This window comes from Oncorhynchus mykiss, chromosome 28 (assembly GCF_013265735.2).
Source record: "Oncorhynchus mykiss isolate Arlee chromosome 28, USDA_OmykA_1.1, whole genome shotgun sequence".
Taxonomy (NCBI): domain Eukaryota; kingdom Metazoa; phylum Chordata; class Actinopteri; order Salmoniformes; family Salmonidae; genus Oncorhynchus; species Oncorhynchus mykiss.
This window is the reverse complement of record NC_048592.1, coordinates 34826469-34849276: the sequence shown is the minus strand read 5'-3', so window position 1 is coordinate 34849276 and position 22808 is coordinate 34826469. Positions and strand designations below refer to the sequence as shown.

Sequence of the window (22808 nt, the reverse complement as noted above, 5' to 3'; positions counted from 1 at the left end):
TAGCTAACCACTGTATTATAATTCAATCACAATGGATTAGCTAGTTTTCATGAAACAGCTGCCTGTGTTAACTGCCGAGTTAGTGCAGTGTCCTTAGCTATGTTGATGTTAGCTAGCTAGCGAATATGCTAACGTTAGCTAGCTAGCTAAACATTTGGCTATGGGCTGGCACTGGCAGTATGGGATTGTGGAGAGTGAATTAAACTGTTTCTTTGTCATCTTGCTAGGTAGTTATCTAGCTTTGGCCATCTGGCTAGTATCAACAAGGCCTTTCGACGAAATAGCAACATTAGCGCAGATTTTTGTAATTATTTCATTTAACCTTTATTTAACTAGGCAAGTCAGATAGCTTGGAATCTTGACCATAAGCAATACGCACGGATATGCATTGCCAAACAACGCTACTGTCACCTTCTGGTTTGGAGTATTTTAACAAGACTGAGTGGCTGAGGACTTCCAAGTTCTTTGCTGTGTGAACGCAAAACAGATTGACTGACGACACTCTGTTCAGAGGTGCGAAGTACTGTTGGCAGGCAAACGTGTGTGTGTGTGTGTGTGTGTGTGTGTGTGTGTGTGTGTGTGTCTGTGTGTGTGCGTGACCCTGGGCAATGAGGTCACACTTCATTCACTATTCATCCAACTGGGTTAAGTACTCTTTAGTGCTTCCCATTGCTGTAGGGGATAGAGATGGAGAACAAGTGTGAGATAAAGAGATCTTTAATAGACAGGGAGTTCATTTGACTCTGGATGACCTTATAAAGAAGTCCCTGAGTTGCTGCCACACAAACGTCTCTGTGTTCGATACTACACATTTGTGCTGTGTGATAAAAATAGCAAACATGGTCGTAACTTCTTTCCGGAGGAAACCAAATGGTCACGCCCAGATATAGCTGGAAACAGGCCCATTTCCTGTCGGAATCAGAGCGTGGGCTCACAAACTAAAAGTTCCTACAGAAAGAGGTTGGCAGAAGAGACCAACAGATAGAAAATGTTGACAGAAGATGAGAATGAGAGGACAGGAAAGAGAGGAAGAAAAAAAGAAAGAAAGAGATACTGAAAGGTTTAGCTTTGTGGTTAGAAGTGTGTTAGTTCTACTGTTATTGTTCAGTTGGTCGTTAAAGGGGTGTTCTATATTCTCTGTAGATTGGATCTTCATTTGGTTGTATCCCACAAACAGCACCGTCATTAGAGAAGAGCTGCTAAATCATTTTGACCACTGATGAAAAGCTACTGTAACAGAGGTGGTTCTGTGAGCTCGTGCGATGAGTAACCTTAACATTGACGTTTGCTGCCGGGGCTAATTGGGCTTTAGCTCAGAGGGTTAACACACGGCAATCTGGGTTCGATATCAGGTGATCTGGGTTTAATATCAGGTCAGTCCACGCTTGTCTGTTGAAAACACATTCAACCAGAAGTTTGTGTACAGGCGGCTTTGAGAGTGTCTAGACACAGATAATGCAATTTAACTTTTGAGGGTACAACTCTCTCTCTCTAGCAACAGTTCTGGTGTAATCTCTTCACTCTGATAAACATATGGCTGGTATTTAAAATGCCGTTATCTCCCAGGAACAGACGGCAGCTACGCTCCGAGAACAACCAGCCAGCACATCACAGAACATATGTTACATTGCCAAAGCAAGTGAAATAGATAGTAAACAAAAGTTAAATAAACTCCTAAAATTAACAGTAAACATTACACTCCAAAATAATAAAGACATTTCAAATGTCATATTATGTGCAAATAGTTAAAGTACAAAAGGGAAAATAAATCAACATAAATATGGGTGTTTGTTCTTCACTGATCGCCCTTTTCTTGTGGCAAAAGGTCACAAGTATTGCTTCTGTGATGGCACACTGTGGTATTTCACTCGGTAGATATGGGAGTTCATCAAAATTGGATTTGTTTTCAAATTATTTGTGGATCTGAGTAATCTGAGGGAAATATGTGTCTCTAATATGGTCATACATTTGGCAGGAGTTTAGGAAGTGCATCTCTCTCTCTCTCTCTCTCTCTCTCTCTCTCTCTCTCTCTCTCTCTCTCTCTCTCTCTCTCTCTCTCTCTCTCTCTCTCTCTCTCTCTCTCTCTCTCTCTCTCTCTCTCTCTCTCTCTCTCTCTCTCTCTCTCTCTCTCTCTCTCTCTCTCTCTCTCTCTCTCTCTCTCTCTCTCTCTCTCTCTCTCTCTCTCTCTCTCTCTCTCTCTCTCCTCTCTCTCTCTCTCTCTCTCTCTCTAATTAGTTGAATTATCAACCCAAAATTCATGACAAACACTGGATTAGGTTGCATATCAAAATATCTGGAATCATTCCTGCTTGGACGTGTTAGATGTAACAATGTATTTAATGAGTACCACGTCAGTACTCTATTACACTTCTTAAGAAGTACTGTGAATTAATTTATTAGATGATTACACATGTTTCTATGTTTCTATTTGGTTATTGGATCTCGACCCAATCATCTCGACCCAAACCCAGTGGCACCGGGGGAAACACTGAAGACTGGAGCCCTGGAGAGGATTTGGCCAAATCACTTCCAATGACTGTTCCAACGGCGAACGCAGCCTAATCCTTCTACACAGAAAAGGCGATGACAACAAGACTAGTGGGTCGTCATAGAGATGGAGGAATCAGTCAGTCATGGAAATTATGAATGAGTTCATCAGGGGACTGTTGACAATCTATGAGTCAAAGTAAATGGGGGGGTGAATGAAGGATAGATGTGTGAACGGAAACCTTGGTCAGAGTAAGGTGGAGGGGGGGGGGGGGGCATTAGGCATTAGTGATGTGATTAAGACCAGTGACTGGTGCTTTTGGGTGGAGGCATGTAATTAAAAGTCTGTGTTTAGTCTTTGGTTTGGGGCCACCAATTCAAACTAAATATTGTCAGCGTCTTGATATAGATGATCTTGCTTATGAAAATAGATTGCTGTTAGATCGCAGTATAACTACAGTATAGTACAGTATAATGGCAGTATAGCACAGTATAGTGCAGTATAACCGCAGTATAGTACAGTATTAATGCAGTATAGTGCAGTATAGTACAGTATAACAGCAGTATAACTGCAGTATAGTAGTGTAGTGCAGTATAACAGCAGTATGGTGCAGTATAGTATAGTGTAGTACAGTATAACCGCAGTATAGTACAGTATAACTGCAGTATAGTGCAGTATAACTGCAATATAATGCAGTATAACCGCAGTATAACCACAGTATAGTACAGTATAACAGCAGTATAGTGCAGTATAACCGCAGTATAATGCAGTATAACCACAGTATAATGCAGTATAACCGCAATATAACCACAGTATAACTGCAGTATAGTGCAGTATAACTGCAGTATAATGCAGTATAACCCCAGTATAGTACAGTATAACCGCAGTATAATGCAGTATAACCACAGTATAGTACAGTATAACGGCAGTATAGTGCAGTATAACCGCAGTATAATGCAGTATAACCGCAGTATAGTGCAGTATAACCACAGTATAACTGCAGTATAGTGCCGTATAACCGCAGTATAATGCAGTATAACCACAGTATAGTACAGTATAACAGCAGTATAGTGCAGTATAACCACAGTATAGTACAGTATAACGGCAGTATAGTGCAGTATAATGCAGTATAACCACAGTATAGTACAGTATAACGGCAGTATAGTGCAGTATAACTGCAGTATAACCGCAGTATAATGCAGTATAACCACAGTATAGTACAGTATAACGGCAGTATAGTGCAGTATAACTGCAGTATAACCGCAGTATAATGCAGTATAACCACAGTATAGTACAGTATAACCACAGTATAGTACAGTATAACCGCAGTATAATGCAGTATAACCACAGTATAGTACAGTATAACCGCAGTATAATGCAGTATAACCACAGTATAGTACAGTATAACCGCAGTATAATGCAGTATAATGCAGTATAACCACAGTATAGTACAGTATAACGGCAGTATAGTGCAGTATAACCGCAGTATAACCACAGTATAACTGCAGTATAATGCAGTATAACCACAGTATAGTACAGTATAACCACAGTATAACTGCAGTATAATGCAGTATAACCACAGTATAGTACAGTATAACCACAGTATAACTGCAGTATAATGCAGTATAACCACAGTATAGTACAGTATAACCACAGTATAACTGCAGTATAATGCAGTATAACCACAGTATAGTACAGTATAACGGCAGTATAGTGCAGTATAACTGCAGTATAACCGCAGTATAATGCAGTATAACCACAGTATAGTACAGTATAACGGCAGTATAACTGCAGTATAACCGCAGTATAATGCAGTATAACCACAGTATAGTACAGTATAACGGCAGTATAACTGCATCCAAAATAGCACCTTTCTTTTTACAATTGCTGCATCCAAAATACCAGTCGACTGCAGTTATTACTGCAGTTTCAAAACCGCAATCTTTTTGTTGTAAGGGTATTGTACATTCTTTATGCACAAACAGCAGAGTTGTACCTAAATCGAACTGGGCTGCAACTAGATTTCACAGCATTAGTTAGACCCTCTTTTTGAGATCTGAGGTGCATTTAGTTGGTTCCAAGTTTTGCAATGTTTTCTTCATTTTGAACGCAGCCTGGTTGTCAATATGTTGTGCTAAGTAAGCCTCATTAGAGGGCTGGTTGTCCGTGGTTACACAAAGTACTCTGGTTTCCGGGGAAACTTGCTCAGACAAAACAACAGAAGTTGTTAGCAGGACCTTTTTATTATGGTCTGTCTTGCCTACATTCCTCGTGTTAAAACCTTCATCAGTGGTTGACGCCGTAACTCCTCTCTTTATGTCTCACGTAATTCTGACAGAAAATGTTCCCAACAAGAGAAAATACCTTTTCTTCACCCAACAATAGCGTGTGAAAATTGGAATGTCTTTGAGATGTACAACCATAGAATTAGGAATTAGAATACGGTAAATTTAATACATGAATTAATAAAATGTAGAATAGAGTAATTTAATAGGATCTCTATGTGTACAACAGCATTGGCTATTTTTTCATGAGACTTCTTTCTCCCAGAGAAAAAGGTTTATTTTTAAGAGATAATAATAATTGCTCATTTTGATTTAAACATTCTCATTCATGATTATGCATTGTTGTTCCAGCAGGCGGCCTAACTGAAAGCCTTGTCCAATGGTTACTATTGAAAAGAACGTACAATGACAATTCGGTATTAGTTAGATAGCATAGACTGCGGTATCTAACTAATACTAAATTGTCATTGTACATGAGATCATTCAGTTACCAGTAGTTAGATATTAACTTAATGAGTAAAACCAAGTTCAATAATGAGGAAGCTGTGACAAGTCATCTCATGTTCAACAGGAGAGGACAGGCCCCATAAATGGCATTTCCTAAGAGAAACCCGGCAGAGTTAATGGATCACTGGAGCGACATTTGAGAGATGGGCAACGCTGCCCTAAGCCACTTTACTTGGTCAAGACTGGTCCACTTGCTCAAGACTGGTCCGCTTGGTCAAGACTGGTCCACTTGGTCAAGACTGGTCCGCTTGGTCAAGACTGGTCCACTTGGTCAAGACTGGTCCACTTGGTCAAGACTGGTCCGCTTGGTAAAGACTGGTCCACTTGGTCAAGACTGGTCCACTTGGTCAAGACTGGTCCGCTTGGTCAAGACTGGTCCACTTGGTCAAGACTGGTCCGCTTGGTCAAGACTGGTCCGCTTGGTCAAGACTGGTCCGCTTGGTCAAGACTGGTCCACTTGGTCAAGACTGGTCCGCTTGGTCAAGACTGGTCTGCTTGGTCAAGACTGGTCCACTTGGTCAAGACTGGTCCGCTTGGTCAAGACTGGTCCACTTGGTCAAGACTGGTCCACTTGGTCAAGACTGGTCCGCTTGGTCAAGACTGGTCTGCTTGGTCAAGACTGGTCCGCTTGGTCAAGACTGGTCCGCTTGGTCAAGACTGGTCCACTTGGTCAAGACTGGTCCGCTTGGTCAAGACTGGTCCGCTTGGTCAAGACTGGTCCGCTTGGTCAAGACTGGTCCACTTGGTCAAGACTGGTCCACTTGGTCAAGACTGGTCCGCTTGGTCAAGACTGGTCTGCTTGGTCAAGACTGGTCCGCTTGGTCAAGACTGGTCCACTTGGTCAAGACTGGTCCGCTTGGTCAAGACTGGTCCACTTGGTCAAGACTGGTCCACTTGGTCAAGACTGGTCCACTTGGTCAAGACTGGTCTGCTTGGTCAAGACTGGTCCACTTGGTCAAGACTGGTCCGCTTGGTCAAGACTGGTCCGCTTGGTCAAGACTCTGGGGTAATTTTGCTACAAGCTGTTCATAGGAATTAATCTCTCACCAAGTGTGCAATGGCGTTTCCCACCCAAACCTCCTCAAAGCTAAGGTTGGAAATCCCAATCCCTGGAAAGCCTCATTGATCAGCATGCTCTAGTGCGAACTAGACCGTAAAAACACCTGAATCGACAACTCATCTCACCTCCTGCACTAAAGGTGGATGCTACATCGCTTCAACCGTGATCCGATATAGCCGTGATACAGAATATCATCAATACGAAACAAAAGCAATAGCTCGCAAGGACCAGAGAGCTACAGAAGCTAGCTTATTGGTCTATTTATAATTTCTCTACAAAGAGGACTCGTCTCAGTGCTTATACATGCAGTTCCATTACTAAGGTGGATGAAACACAGATCCTCCCCAACCCACAAGGGGAAATAAAATTACATTTCAATCTATTTAACATCATGTAAAATGTATTTCAAATACATGTGGATACAAAATTACATCTAAAAAGGGATTATTCTATATTTGACAAAAACCTACTCCACATTTTCAAAATGATTTATTTTTTTAAATCAACCAAAGAAGTCTTGATTGCGTATGTCTTCACACACCAGAGTTAACACTTGGTCTGAACACTTATGTAAATGTGATATTTCAGTTTTTTTTATATATAAATTTGCAACAATTTCTAAAAACCTATTTTTGATTTGTCATTATGGGGTATTGTGTGTAGATTGATGAGAGGGGAAAAAATAATTTAATCAATTTTAGAATAAGGCTGTAACGTAACAAAATGGGGAAAAAGTTAAGGGGTCAGAATACTTTCCGAATGCACTGTATGTATGTATGTATGTATGTATGTATGTACAGTGGGGCAAAAAAGTCACTGCTCTAGAGGAGATCTGCATGGAGGAATGGGCCAAAATACCAGCAACAGTGTGTGAAAACCTTGTGAAGACTTTTGACCGTTGAACGTTTGACCTCTGTCATTGCCAACAAAGGGTATATAACAAAGTATTGAGATAAACTTTTGTTATTGACCAAATACTTATTTCCCACCATAATTTGCAAATAAATTCATTAAAAATCCTACAATGTGATTTTCTGGATTTTTTCTCTCTCATTTTGTCTGTCATAGTTGAAGTGTACCTATGATGAAAATTACAGGCCTCTCTTATATTTTTAAGTGGGAGAACTTGCACAATTGGTGGCTGACTAAATACTTTTTTGCCCCACTGTATACTAACGTTCAAACGTTTGGGGTCAATAAATGTCCTTGTTTTCCATGACAACATACATGAAATTAGTTACAAAATTAATAGGAAATATAGTCAAGACGTTGACAAGGTTATAAATAAGGAATTTTTAATTGAAATAATAATTGTGTCCTTAAAACTTTGCTTTTGTAAAAGAATCCTCCATTTGCAGCAATTACAGCCTTGCAGACCTTTGGCATTCTAGTTGTCAATTTGTTGAGGTAATCTGAAGAGATTTCACCCCCATGCTTCCTGAAGCACCTCCCACAGATTGGATTGGCTTGATGGGCACTTCCATCACCATATGGTCAAGCTGCTCCCACAACAGCTCAATAGGGTTGAGATCCAGTGACTGTGCTGGCCACTCCATTATAGACAGAATACCAGCTGACTGCTTCTTCCCTAAATAGTTCTTGCATAGTTTGGAGCTGTGCCTTGAGTTATTGTCCTGTTGTAGGAGGAAATTGGCTCCAATTAACATCCGTCCACAGGGTATGACATGGTGTTGCAAAATGGAGTGATAGCCTTCCTTCTTCATGGTCCCTTTTACCCTGTACAAATCTCCCACTTTACCACCATGAGATTTCTTGGCAATTTCTCGCATGGAATAGACTTCATTTCTCAGAACATGAATAGACTGACAAGTTTTAGAAGAAAGTACTTTGTTTCTGGCCATTTCTGGCCTGTAATCGAACCCACAAATGCTGATCCTCCAGATACTCAATAAGTCTAAAGAAGGCCAGTTTTATTGCCTCTTTAAATCAGAACAACAGTTTTCAGCTGTGCAAAAGGGGTTTCTAATGATCAATTAGCCTTTTAAAATGATCAACTTGGATTAGCCAACACAACGTGCCATTGGAACACAGGAGTGATGGTTGATGATAATAGACCTCCGTACGTCTATGTAGATATTCCATTACAAATCTGCAATTTCCAGCTACAATAGTCACTTACAACATTAACAATGTCTACACTGTATTTCTGATCAATTTGATGTTATATTAATGGACCAAAAATTAAGCTTTTCTTTCAAAAAGAAGGACATTTCTAAGTGACCACAAACGTTTTTATAGTACCAGTCAATAGTTTGGACACACCTACTCATTCAAGGGTTTTTCTTTATTTTTACTATTTTCTACAATGTAGAATAACAGTGAAGACTTCAAAACTATGAAATAACTCATATGGAATCATGTAGTAACCAAAAAAGTGTAAACAAGTCAAAATACATTTTATATTTGAGATTCTTCAAAGTAGCCACACTTTGCCTTGATGACAGCTTTGCACACTCTTGGCATTCTCTCAACCAGCTTCATGAGGTAGTCACCTGGAATGTCTTTCAATTAACCTCTCTAGGTTATGTGGGACGCTAGTGTCCCATCTGGCCAACATCCAGTGAGATTGCAGAGCGCCAAATTCAAATACAGAAATACTCATTTATAAAAATTCAGAAAACAAAACATATTTTACATAGGTTTAAAGATGAACTTCTTGTGAATCCAACCACGGTGTCAGATTTTTAAAATGTTTTACGGTGAAAGCATACCTTACGATTATTTGAGAACATAGCCCAGTTCACAAATTATTACAAACAGTAACCAGCCAAGCAGAAGCGTTACAAAACTCAGAAATAGAGATAAAATGAATCCCTTACCTTTGATGATCATCATATGGTGGCACTCAGAAGACATTCATTTACTCAATAAATGTTCCTTTTGTTCGATAAAGTCTCTTTATATCCAAAAACAGGCAGACAAAAAAATCCAAATTGTATCCGTAAAGTTCATAGAAACATGTCAAATGATGTTTATATTCAATATTCAGATTGTTTTTAGCCTAAATTATCTATAATATTTCAACCAGACAATAACGTTGTCAATATAAAAGGTAAACAAGAAATGCACTCTCTCCGGATTGCGCATGAAAAAGCTCATTCAGACTGGTCTTACTCCCTCATTTATAAGAATACAAGCCTGAAACCAATTATAAAGACTGTTGACATCTAGTGGAAGGCATAGGAACTGCAAATTGAGTCCTAAGTCAATGGATACTGTAATGGCATTGAATAGAAAACTACAAGTGCAGTCGCAAAAACCATCAAGCGTGATGATGAAACTGGCTCCCAAGAGGGCCGCCACAGGAAAGGAAGACCCAGATTTACCACTGCTGCAGAGGATAAGTTCATTAGAGTTACCAGCCTCAGAAATTGCAGCTCAAATAAATGCTTCACAGAGTTCAAGTAACAAGACACATCTCAACATCAACTATTCAGAGGAGACTGTGTGAATCAGGCCTTCATGGTCGAATTGCTGCAAAGAAACCACCACTAAAGGACACCAATAAGAAGAAGATACTTGCTTGGGCCAAGAAACACAAACAACGGACAAAAAGACAGTCAAAATCTGTCATTTTGGTCTGATGACTTGAAACTTGAGATTTTTTATTTTGATCTCCGCATGTGTCGTTCCCACCGTGAAGCATGGAGGAGGTGTGATGATGCAGGGGTACTTTGCTGGTGACACTGTCTGTGATTTATTTAGAATTCAAGACACACTTAACCAGCATGTCTACCACAGCATTCTGCAGCAATATACCATGAACAGGACAATGACCCAACACACCTCCAGGTCTATTTGACCAAGAAGGAGAGTGATGGAGTGCTGCATCAGATGACCTGGCCTCCACAATCACACGACCTCAACCCAATTGAGATGGTTTGGGATGACTTTGACCGCAGAATGAAGGAAAAGCAGCCAACAAGTGCTCAGCATATGTGGGAACTCCCTCAAGACTGTTGGAAAAGCATTCCAGGTGAAGCTGGTTGAGAGAATGCCAAGAGTGTGCAAAGCTGTCATCAAGGCAAATATTTAGATTTGTTTAACACTTTTTTGGTTACTACATGATTCCATATGTGTTATTTCATAGTATGATGTCTTCACTATTATTCTACAATGTAGAAAATAGTAAAAAATTAAGAAAAACCCTGGAATGAATAGGTGTGTCCAAACTTTTTGACTGGTACTGTATGTATGTATGTATGTATGTATGTATGTATGTATGTATGTATGTATGTATGTATGTGTGTATGTGTGTGTGTGTGTGTGTGTGTGTGTGTGTGTGTCTGTCTAAGCCTGTGTATGTTTGTCTCTCCTGACCTGAGAGATATGGTTGATGGAGGACTCCATCCGGCGCAGCTGCGAGGCCTGGATGTCCAGCAGCTGCAGCACGTTGTTGGCTAAGGCATTGATCTGGTAGGCCACGCTGGCCAGGGACTGGGTGGTGTAGGCTTTCGTCTCCTCCAGAGCTTTCCTCTTGTCCTGGGCCTAGAAGATGATGAAGAAGATGACGAAAAAGAAGATGAAGATTACTTTGTTGTCCAATTGTACACAAGCTGTAATGGATATGTTACCTCCCCTCTAAAAGACACAGACGTTAGAGCAAGGAGAAAGACCACCGTGCACATTACACTGTCTGTACATTTAATTCAATAAAGCTTTAATCGACAGGCAACACGGTATATACACGGAGTATACCATACACTAGGAACACCTTCCTAATATTGAGTTGCACCACCCCCCCCCCCCCCCCCCCCCCCCCCCCCACGTGCAGAGCAATGCAGGCTGGGTATGAGAGTGGCATTCACAGCCACTTCCGAACAGACAGGTGAACATTGGGATGTTTGCCTCCGATAATGTTGGGACATTGGTTAGGAAGCGGGTCTCTCCCTGCTGCAACAGTCTGAGGCTACAGTCATTGCTCCTACGTGCATGAAGACTACACACCAGACGCACTGCAGACCTGGGTTCAAATACTTGTAAAAATGATTTCAAATCATTTATCTGTACTTGATTAAGCTTGCCTGTCTTAATGTACCAATAGAATAGCTCCTAAACGTTATGCCCCCCCACATCTTGCCCTCCCGGCAGACTAGAGCAAACACGAAAAGGTATCTGAACGATCGGGGTCGATACAACAAACCGTGCTACTGGTTACTGTGATGCTGTGTCAACAGAACATGTCCTGTATGTGCACAACGTATAAAAGCAAGTCCATACAGAAAAGCACATTGTGCAGACAAATAGATTCTGCCAACAACACATACCCGCACAAACACAGATGTTTCAAAAGCCTCGTTCTTATGATGGGATGACATCACAAACTTGGCAAAGAATTGTACATTAACAATGGAAACACACACACACACACCACACACACACACACACACACACACACACACACACACACACACACACACACACACACACACACACACACACACACACTGGCCTTCCCTGACACTTTTCCAGAGGAAGGGAGATCTCCACACCCTCCTCTGTTGACCTGGTATCAGTGATTCACTCCGTCTAGACAGGACCTGGTATCAGTGATTCACTCCATCTAGACAGGACCTGGTATCAGTGATTCACTCCTTCTAGACAGGACCTGGTATCAGTCATTCACTCCTTCTAGACAGGACCTGGTATCAGTGATTCACTCATTCTAGACAGGACCTGGTATCAGTGATTCACTCCTTCTAGACAGGACCTGGTATCAGTGATTCACTCCTTCTAGACAGGACCTGGTATCAGTGATTCACTCCTTCTAGACAGGACCTGGTATCAGTGATTCACTCCTTCTAGACAGGACCTGGTATCAGTGATTCACTCCTTCTAGACAGGACCTGGTATCAGTGATTCACTCCTTCTAGACAGGACCTGGTTTCAGTGATTCACTCCGTCTAGACAGGACCTGGTATCAGTGATTCACTCCTTCTAGACAGGACCTGGTATCAGTGATTCACTCCGTCTAGACAGGACCTGGTATCATTGATTCACTCCTTCTAGACAGGACCTGGTATCAGTGATTCACTCCGTCTAGACAGGACCTGGTATCAGTGATTCACTCCGTCTAGACAAGACCTGGTATCAGTGATTCACTCCTTCTAGACAGGGCCTGGTATCAGTGATTCACTCCTTCTAGACAGGACCTGGTATCAGTGATTCACTCCGTCTAGACAGGACCTGGTATCAGTGATTCACTCCTTCTAGACAGGGCCTGGTATCAGTGATTCACTCCGTCTAGACAGGGCCTGGTATCAGTGATTCACATCTCCATGTACATTGAGTATACCTTTGGCTGTGACGATCACGAAATTCCGTCAGCCGGTGATTGTCAAGCAAATAACTGTTGGCCTCACTGTAATTGACTGTTAATTAACATAAACACATGTAGCATCTCCTGGCTTCCACACATAGCCAACAAGCCACCGATGCAGACCTTAGGAACTGTCCATTCATATAGCCTACACCTTCACAATAAATCCATTATTTATTTTAGACAGGTCTAAAGAAGCATTATTTTAAGAAAATGTAGTCTATTTCAGAAGAACAGAATAGCATACTCTTGAGTTGTCCTCATGTTAGGTCCTGATCTGGCTATGCCATATGGCTGTGGGCTACACTAGTTCATTTAGCAGACAGGATTTGCTTAGAATTCCGTGGTATTATTTTATTGCATGAAGAATACAATGGAACAAAGCTGAATAAAATAGAAAGGATATTTTCTCTAAACGATGCGACTATTCAGTGTTGAGTGGTTAACAAAGAAATAGGTACTCCTATATGCTTAATTTAGAGTAATTAATGTAACTTTAGTTGTTCTACAAACACTGGGCTATATGTTTTGATTTTTAATTCATTGTAAGGCTGCACTCTTATGATTATTTGAAAACATTTGCTTGAAAGGCATGAGCTCTGCTTTGTTTTTTGAGCAGGCTGTACACACTAAATCAGTCACTAATTCACAGTTTGACATGCACTTGATAATGTCTAGAATTTCATAGTGGCATCCCCTTTGTGTGGTCGTAATGCACCCTAAAGAAAATCCATGCCTTTTGTGGCCAGTGGCTGTTGTGCCCTCCTCCCTGAGTGCTGCCTGCATGCTCCAGCACGTGATCGGGTCTTTCTCACAGGCTACAAGTGAAGACAGATACATCGGGGACACAACGGCGCATGTCCGAGGTGCATTTTGAAGATATTGGAAGAACGGTCCACATTTACTTTTCGTTAGCCCACAAGATGAGTAGGCCTAAAGAACAACAAAAGCACTAGCCTATGTTAATCTATTATCCCCTATAGTACAAAAGTTCACCTATTCTATTCTGTGCGAGAGATAAATATTCCAAACATAGTCTGGGACAGTTGTGTGATACGATAGTTCCCAAATTAATACAACCACTAGCACCAAAAAAACTATTTTGCGCAATGTGGCTGACGCAACAGATCAGAACGTTTAGCTTAAAATGTTGATAAACTATTAGGCTTTCTTCACATTATAAGCGCAGCAATGCGCACATGGCAGTAGGCTATAAGCGTGAATGTTCCATCAGCGTAAAACAGCATTATCAAAAATGACCGCAAATGTGATTATTCATGTAATGGATTTATTATAAAGGTGCATTTTTATGGTGAAAATGATCTTCCCCAAAAGTGAAACTCACGAGCTGCTTATATATGTAGTTAGGCTCTACGCCCCTTGTAAAGCAGATTAATGTGGTTCATTTTAAGAAGTTATTTCTCCACTTTAGTTGTGATACAAACCATATTAAAACATATAGGCCTATGGACTAGGCTACATGAGGTGTGCAACTGAATCTTGCCTTTACATATACTCAATCAGTGGTTCCCAAACTTGTTATAGTCCTGTACCCCTTCAAACATTCAACCTCCAGCTGCATACCCCCTCGAGCACCAGGGTCAGCGCACTCTCAAATGTTGTTTTTTTGCCATCATTGTAAGCCTGCCACACACACAGTGACAAAGAGTGACAAAGAGCTGTGACAAAGAGAAGTGACAAAGAGCTCTTATAGGACCAGGGCACAAATAATAATATAATAATAATAATCAATCATTTTGCTCTATATTAAACCATCTTACATATAAAACTTTATTTGTTCATCGAAAATTGTGAATAACTCACCACAGGTTAATTAGAAGGGTGTTCTTGAAAGGATGAACATAACTGCAATGTTGGGTTGTATTGGAGCGAGTCTCAGTCTTAAATCATTTTCCACACACAGTCTGTGCCTGTATTTTGTTTTCATGCTAGTGAGGGCCGAGAATCCACTGTCTTAACAGCGCGATTTGCCAAGGCAGAATACTCTGAGCGCAGCCCAACCCAGAAATCTGGTAGTGGCTTTTGATTAAATAACACTTTCACTGAACCGCTTGTTGCAATGTCGATGAGGCTCTCTTGTTCAGACATCGGTAAGTGGACTGGAGGCAGGGCATGAAAGGGATACAAATCCAGTTGTTTGTGTCATCCGTTTCGGGAAAGTACCTGCGTAATTGCGCACCCAACTCATTCAGGTGAGTCGCTATTTCACATTTGACATTGTCCGCAAGCTTGAGTTCATTTGCATACAAAAAAAATCATACAATGATGGAAAGACCTGTGTGTTGTCCTTGTTAATGCAGACAGAGAAAAGCTCCAACTTCTTAATCATAGCCTCAAATTTGTCTCGCACATTGAATATAGTTGCGGAGTGTCCCTGTAATCCTCAAATCAGATCATTCAGGCAAGAAAAAACATCACCCAGATAGGCCAGTCGTGTGAGAAACTCGTCATCGCGGAAGTGGTCAGACAAGTGAACATTTTGGTCAGTAAAGAAAACTTTAAGCTCGTCTCTCAATTCCAAAAAACTTGTCAATACTTTCCCCCTTGATAACCAGCACACTTCTGTATGTTGTAAAAGCGTTACATGGCCGCTGCCCATATCATTGCAGGGGCCTTGCTTTAGCAAAGTTAACCATTTTCACTGTAGTGTCCAAAACGTCTTTCAAGCTGTCATGCATTCCCTTGGCAGCAAGAGCCTCTCGGTGGATGCTGCAGTGTACCCAAGTGGAGTTGGGAGCAACTGCTTGCACGTGCGTTACCACTCCACTATGTTTCCCTGTCATGCCTTTTGCGCCATCAGTACAGATAGCAACATGAGCAGCAGCTATGTTTGGCTACATACGGACCATCAGTGGAATTCCTGGGAGAGAGTAACGTTTAATGTGATTGACGAGGCTACCTGTATTTGACATTGTGTTGTTATTTCGCTGAACACTAGATGGTTGAATTTTATTTTTGGCAGTGAAACGAGGCTACTCAGGCAAGAGAAAAAAACTCACCCAAATGTATAGCCCCGTTGGAAAATATAAATGAAAAAATAAATAAAATGTCAAGAAAAAACACATACACATTTTTTTTTAAATAATCGCATTGCGCGTATCCCGTACACCAGTTTGGAAATACCTGTAGTAAATAATATATGTGCGAAATCTGTTTTCCTTTAGAATGGACCATTATCATGCACCTGAATCGAAATAGGGGCAGCGGGGAAAATACATGTCATCTATGCACTTAAATCCAATACAACACATCACTGAGTAGCACTATCCATATTTTCAAGCATGGTGGTGGCTGCATCATGTTATGGGTATGCTTGTAATTGTTAAGGACTGGAGAGTTTATCAGGATAAAAAAAAGAAACGGAATGGAGCTAAGCACAGGAAAAATCCTAGAGGAAAACCTGGTTCAGTCTGCTTTCCACCAGACACTGGGAGATGAATATACCTTTCAGCAGGACAATAATCTACAACACAAGGGCAAATCTACACTGGAGTTGCTTACCAATAAGACCGTGAACGTTCCTGAGTGGCCACGTTACAGTTTTGACTTAAATCTGCTTGAAAATCTATGGCAAGACTTGAAAATGGTTGTCTAGCAAAGATCAACAACAAATTTGACATAGTTTGAAGAATTTTGAAAATATGCACAATCCATGTGTGAGAAGCTCTTAGAGACTTACTCAGAAAGACTCACAGCTGTAATCACTGCCAAGGGTGATTCTAACATGTATTGAATAGTTAGTTATGTGAATACTTATGTAAATAAGATATTTCTGTATTTCATTTTCAATACATTTGCAAAAATATCTTAAGACATGCTTTTAACTTATGTGTAGATGGGTAAAAAAAAAAGAAGAAGATTTATTCCATTTTGAATTCAGACTGTAACACAACCAAATGTGGAATAAGTCGGACGGTATGAATACTTTCTGAAGGCATCGTACATCAACACTTGATCACCGGAGGAAAGCAAGTAAAACCACAACAAAACACTCCCTACTGTAGTTAATATTGTAATTCTAAGATAAAAAAATATTCTCCAGGGGACACGATTGTTTGAAGTTGTTTGTCAACTGAAGTAAATTCATGATAGTGATCACTGCAAATATCAAGATCTTTTTTAAATTTGAGCCAGTTTGCTAAAGCAGGAAAATAATCCAGCAGCAACAAGAAACAAGAAATTTGAAATATTATTTGAAATATAATGGAATATAATGGACATTTTTTGTAGGGGTCGATAAAAAATTTTTTAGGGCAAAATGGAAATGCCAAAAAAAAAGTGGAAATGACAAACTTTAGAAGGCTTTTTATACCTTGAATACACTGCAACTTTGCATTTCCTGCTGTGTAGGAAAAGTCTCAGCAACAAAATAGTGATCAAATTAAGATCCTACATCTGTAAGTGATAGTACATTACAACACAAGACTGCTTATCTGAATCCAAGGCAAAGGGGAAATTGACAGGGAAAACTATCCCACTCAACACATTTGACCCCCTTTACCCCATCTCCTTCAAATCCTGTAGACTAATAGTTGTATCAGTGATCCTCTGCATAGCTGGTGACAGTTTAATCACCCAATGGTGTGTACAATACTCACTGATCTGTGGTGTTCATTTCTCATCTAATTTTCCACTAATTACATGTGTAGCTTCCGAAACAGGTCACCTGAACATGATGAGAGGATGATGTCTATTAAGGGGTCAATCAAACACAATTAAGAGAGTAGGTATGAATTATGACAACCTAGAACCTGAGGGTAACTGAGGACATGCTCAAACATAAGTAGGTGATTGGTTGAGAACTGCCATTGAGAGAACTGACCCTGAAGTATACACTGAGTATACTAATCATTAGGAACACCTTCCTATAATTGAGTTGCACCCCCCCCCTTGCCGTCAGAACAGCCTCACTTCTTTGTGCCATGGACTCAACAAGGTGTAGAAAGCGTTCCACAGGGATGCTGGCCCATGATTACTCCAATGCCTCTCACAGTTGTGCCAAGTTGGCTGGATGTCCTTTGGGTGGTGGACAATTCTTGATACAATTTTCCAGAGGAAGGCAGATCTCCATACCCTCCTCTGTTGGCTTGTGACCTGGATTCACTCGGTCGAGACAGGATCTGGTATCAGTGATTCACTCGCTCTAGACAGGATCTGGTATCAGTGATTCACTCGGTCTAGACAGGACCTGGCATCAGTGATTCACTCCTAGAAAAGACCAGGTATCAGTGATTCACTCCTTCTAGAAAGGATCTGGTATCAGTGATTCACTTCATCTATACAGAACCTGGTATCCGTGGTTCACATCTCCATATACACTGAGTATACCAAACATTAAGAACACCTTCCTGATATTGAGTTGTGCCTCCCTCCCCTTTTTTTACCCTCAGAACAGCCACAATTCTTTGTGGCGTGGACTCTACAAGGTGCCGAAAGCATTCCACAGGGATGCTGGCCCATGTTGACTCAATGCTTCCCACAGTTGTGTCAAGTTGGCTTGATGTCCTTTGGGTGGTGGACCATTCTTGATACACATGGACAAATTTGAGTGTGAAAATCCCAGCAGCGTTGCAGTTATTGACACAAACCGGTGCGCCTGGCACCTACCACCATACCCCGTTCAAAAACGTTTAAATATTTTTTCTTGCCCATTCACCCTCTGAATGGCACACATACACAATCCATGCCTCAAGTGTCTCAATACTTAAAAATCCTTCTTTACCCTGCCTCCTCCCCTTCCTCTGCACTGATTGAAGTGGATTTAACAAGTGACATCAATAAGGGATCATAGCTTTCACCGGGATTCACCTGGTCAGCCTATGTCAGGGAAAGAGCAGGTGTTCTTAATGTTTTGTCCACTCAGTACAGGCCAAACCAGATAACCTATTAAAGCTATGAGTCAGTACAGGCCAAACCAGATAGCCTGTTAAAGCTATGAGTCAGTACAGGCCAAACCAGATAGCCTGTTAAAGCTATGAGTCAGTACAGGCCAAACCAGATAGCCTGTTAAAGCTATGAGTCAGTACAGGCCAAACCAGATAACCTATTAAAGCTATGAGTCAGTACAGGCCAAACCAGATAACCTATTAAAGCTATGAGTCAGTACAGCTCAAATCAGATAGCCTGTTAAAGCTATGAGTCAGTACTAGAGGTCGACCGATTATGATTTTTCAACGCCGATACCGATTATTAGAGGACCAAAAAAGCCGATACCGATTAATCGGACAATTTTAAAAAATGTATTTGTAATAATGATAATTACAACAATACTGAATGAACACTTATTTTAACTTAATATAATACATCAATAAAATCAATTTAGCCTCAAGTAAATAATGAAACATGTTCAATTTGGTTTAAATAATGCAAAAACAAAGTGTTGGAGAAGAAAGTAAAAGTGCAATATGTGCCATGTAAGAAAGCTAACGTTTCAGTTCCTTGCTCAGAACATGAGAACATATGAAAGCTGGACTAGTTAACTGTAAGGTTGCAAAATTGGATCCCCCGAGCTGACAAGGTGAAAATCTGTCGTTCTGCCCCTGTTCGAGGCAGTTAACGCACCGTTCCTAGGCCGTCATTGAAAATAAGAATGTGTTCTTAACTGACTTGCCTAGTTAAATAAAGGTATAAAAAAATATCGGCAAATCGGTGCCCAAAAATACAGATTTCCGATTGTTATGAAAACTTGAAATCGGCCCCAATTAATCAGCCATTCCGATTAATCGGTCGACCTCTAGTCAGTACAGCTCAAACCAGATAGCCTATTAAAGCTATGAGTCACACTCATTCCCCAGAAGAGAGAGAACAGCAATAAAGGATGATGTCATTTATTGTGTCTCCTGACCCCTCCTGTCTCAGCCTCCAGTATTTATGCTGCAGTAGTTTATGTGTCGGGGGGCTAGGGTCAGTTTGTTATATCTGGAGTACTTCTCCTGTCCTATTCGGTGTCCTGTGTGAATCTAAGTGTGCGTTCTCTAATTCTCTCCTTCTCTCTTTCTTTCTCTCTCTCGGAGGACCTGAGCCCTAGGACCATGCCCCAGGACAACCTGACATGATGACTCCTTGCTGTCCCCAGTCCACCTGGCCGTGCTGCTGCTCCAGTTTCAACTGTTCTGCCTTATTATTATTCGACCATGCTGGTCATTTATGAACATTTGAACATCTTGGCCATGTTCTGTTATAATCTCCACCCGGCACAGCCAGAAGAGGACTGGCCATCCCACATATGCTCTCTCTAATTCTCTCTTTCTTTCTCTCTCTCGGAGGACCTGAGCCCTAGGACCATGCCCCAGGAATACCTGACATGATGACTCCTTGCTGTCCCCAGTCCACCTGATCGTGCTGCTGCCCCAGTTTAAACTGTTCTGCCTTATTATTATTCGACCATGCTGGTCATTTATGAACATTTGAACATCTTGGCCATGTTCTGTTATAATCTCCACCCGGCACAGCCAGAAGAGGACTGGCCACCCCACATAGCCTGGTTCCTCTCTAGGTTTCTTCCTAGGTTTTGGCCTTTCTAGGGAGTTTTTCCTAGCCACCGTGCTTCTACACCTGCATTGCTTGCTGTTTGGGGTTTTAGGCTGGGTTTCTGTACAGCACTTTGAGATATCAGCTGATGTACGAAGGGCTATATAAATAAATTTGATTTGATTTGATTTAAAGTCATGGGGAGAATCTCAATTGCATACTCCTCACATCCTCTCTCCTCTCGCCTCATTCTCAAAACCCATTGGATGAGAAAGCCTGAGGTCCCTCCCTTCTGACCTTCTGCTCTAACCATATGAATATTATCCAAAATGCATCAGAATCTCTCATGGCTTCACGTTAAAAACAAATTACTATCCAGTCTTCTGATTTTCTTTAGGAATGTTATATATATTTTTTGAAACACAGTATTTTTCAGGCCAGTTAGTACATGCTAGCAACACGCATAACCACCAAACCAGACAGGCAAATTCAGGGCAGCTAAGACAACCCAAGCCAAGGACAAATCGACTTAAATCTACAGTTTTATATAGAGCCATAGCTGAATGGAACTCTTTACCAATCCATATTGCTCAGGCAAAAAGTAAATCCACCTTCAAGAAAAAAATAAAATAACATCTCATGTGACAGACCATATGACTGGACAGGAAATAGAAAGAACATCTAATGAGACAGACCATATGACTGGACAGGAAATAGAAAGAACATCTAATGAGACAGACCATATGACTGGACAGGAAATAGAAAGAACATCTAATGAGACAGACCATATGACTGGACAGGAAATAGAAAGAACATCTAATGAGACAGACCATATGACTGGACAGGAAATAGAAAGAACATCTAATGAGACAGACCATATGACTGGACAGGAAATAGAAAGAACATCTAATGTGACAGACCATATGACTGGACAGGAAATAGAAAGAACATCTAATGTGATAGACCATATGACTGGACAGGAAATAGACAGAACATCTAATGTGACAGACCATATGACTAGACAGGAAATAGACAGAACATCTAATGTGACAGACCATATGACTGGACAGGAAATAGAAAGAACATCTAGTGTGATAGACCATATGACTGGACAGGAAATAGAAAGAACATCTAATGTGATAGACCATATGACTGGACAGGAAATAGACAGAACATCTAATGAGATAGACCATATGACTGGACAGGAAATAGAAAGAACATCTAATGTGACAGACCATATGACTGGACAGGAAATAGAAAGCATCAACTGAATGTTAAATGTGTTTCCTGTCAGGTATTTTAATTATCTGTATTGTCTACTTGTTGAATGTTTGTGAAGTCTTGATTGTGGTTGTTTGTAATGTCTTGTTAATTGGTGTTGGACCCCAGGAAGATTAGCTAGGGTTACGGCGTGAGCTAATGGGGATCCTAATAAAAATGACAAAATTCCTCCAATGGGGTTTGAGATTCTCCTAGGGTAGACAACAGAGTGGGACAATTCCCACAGAATCAAGCTAATTGCAGTGGTTTAAAAATGTCCCCTGGAAGGAAACCACGGTAATAATGCTCTCCAATCAGTCATACACCTGATTAATGCTCAGAAGCTGAACCACCTTCTCTCTTTCAGTCTGCAACTGAATATGTTGATACTCTGACCTGCCCCATGCAGTCAAAATCACCCCTTTACCAAACCTAACCCTCTTTCATCAGGGTAGGTGGTACCTTACGTTGGAAAACACAACGATACTAACCTGCTTCAACTCCCCTAATCTCCAAACCCCTTTTTCTTTACCAAGACTAACCAGTCTTTTATCTTGTGATGGGAGACCCACATTATACTAACCTGGTACTTTAGAACTAGGGGCCCTACTGGTTATACTAGTTAGATAGGCCTGCTGCTACTTAATATAATAGATACTTGTGGAGGGCACGGCCTTAACACATTCATGATTCATCTATGAGTCAGTAGGATATCGTGTGAAGGGGGATTTAGGGTGGGGCCTCAGCTTTGACAAATACGGTTGCTTGTGGTTTTCCTTCCTTAACAGATAAGCTGTGTTCCATTGATCTCTTGGACATTTACTATGAGAAACCAGAGATTATTAGTTTGAGGCCTACAAGCTTGACTTGAAGCTGGATGACGTAAAACTAGATGTTTAAATTAAGTCGTTTGCCTGTCATTACGGATTAGGCTTTGATGTGTCCTTTTATGATTTGGTTATAAAGGTGCTATAGCAAGCCTCATGACCTGTAGTGTTCCCCAATGGCATCACTGATGAGCTATGCAACTGCACCGCTGGGTTCATCTGGATTCTACAATATGACGTAACCGGTGGCCCCATTGGTTGCTCCTTACATCACCAGCTGTTCTGTGAGAGTCATCGTCAGAGCCTCAACAAAACGGCATTTCTGATCCTGCCGCCATTTTGTATTTTTATATTTCACATTTTTGGACCAGTTGACAGTAAAAGGTTAGGCCAGGTGTGTGTAAACAATGGCAGCATGTTCTTAATCCAATACACAGACAATAATCCAGATTATTAAAATGTAATCCATTTGTCTGGGAGAGAGGAACAAAAAAATCTATGGAGTAAAGTAATATTACATTCTCAGGGACACTCGTGGAGCACAAATCAA

At 40.9% G+C, this 22808-nt stretch overlaps 1 protein-coding gene across 4 annotated transcripts in view; it reads right to left on the bottom strand.

The window, feature by feature from the left end:
- The window catches only part of LOC110509073 (abl interactor 1), a 42355-nt gene that overhangs the window by 18047 nt on the left and 1500 nt on the right, over positions 1 to 22808 (bottom strand). For all 4 annotated transcript variants that reach the window (XM_036966162.1, XM_036966164.1, XM_036966160.1 and 1 more), the window contains exon 2: positions 10682 to 10849. In XM_036966162.1, coding sequence (XP_036822057.1) covers positions 10682 to 10849 — 168 coding nt within the window. The remainder of the gene's footprint in view (positions 1 to 10681; positions 10850 to 22808) is intronic.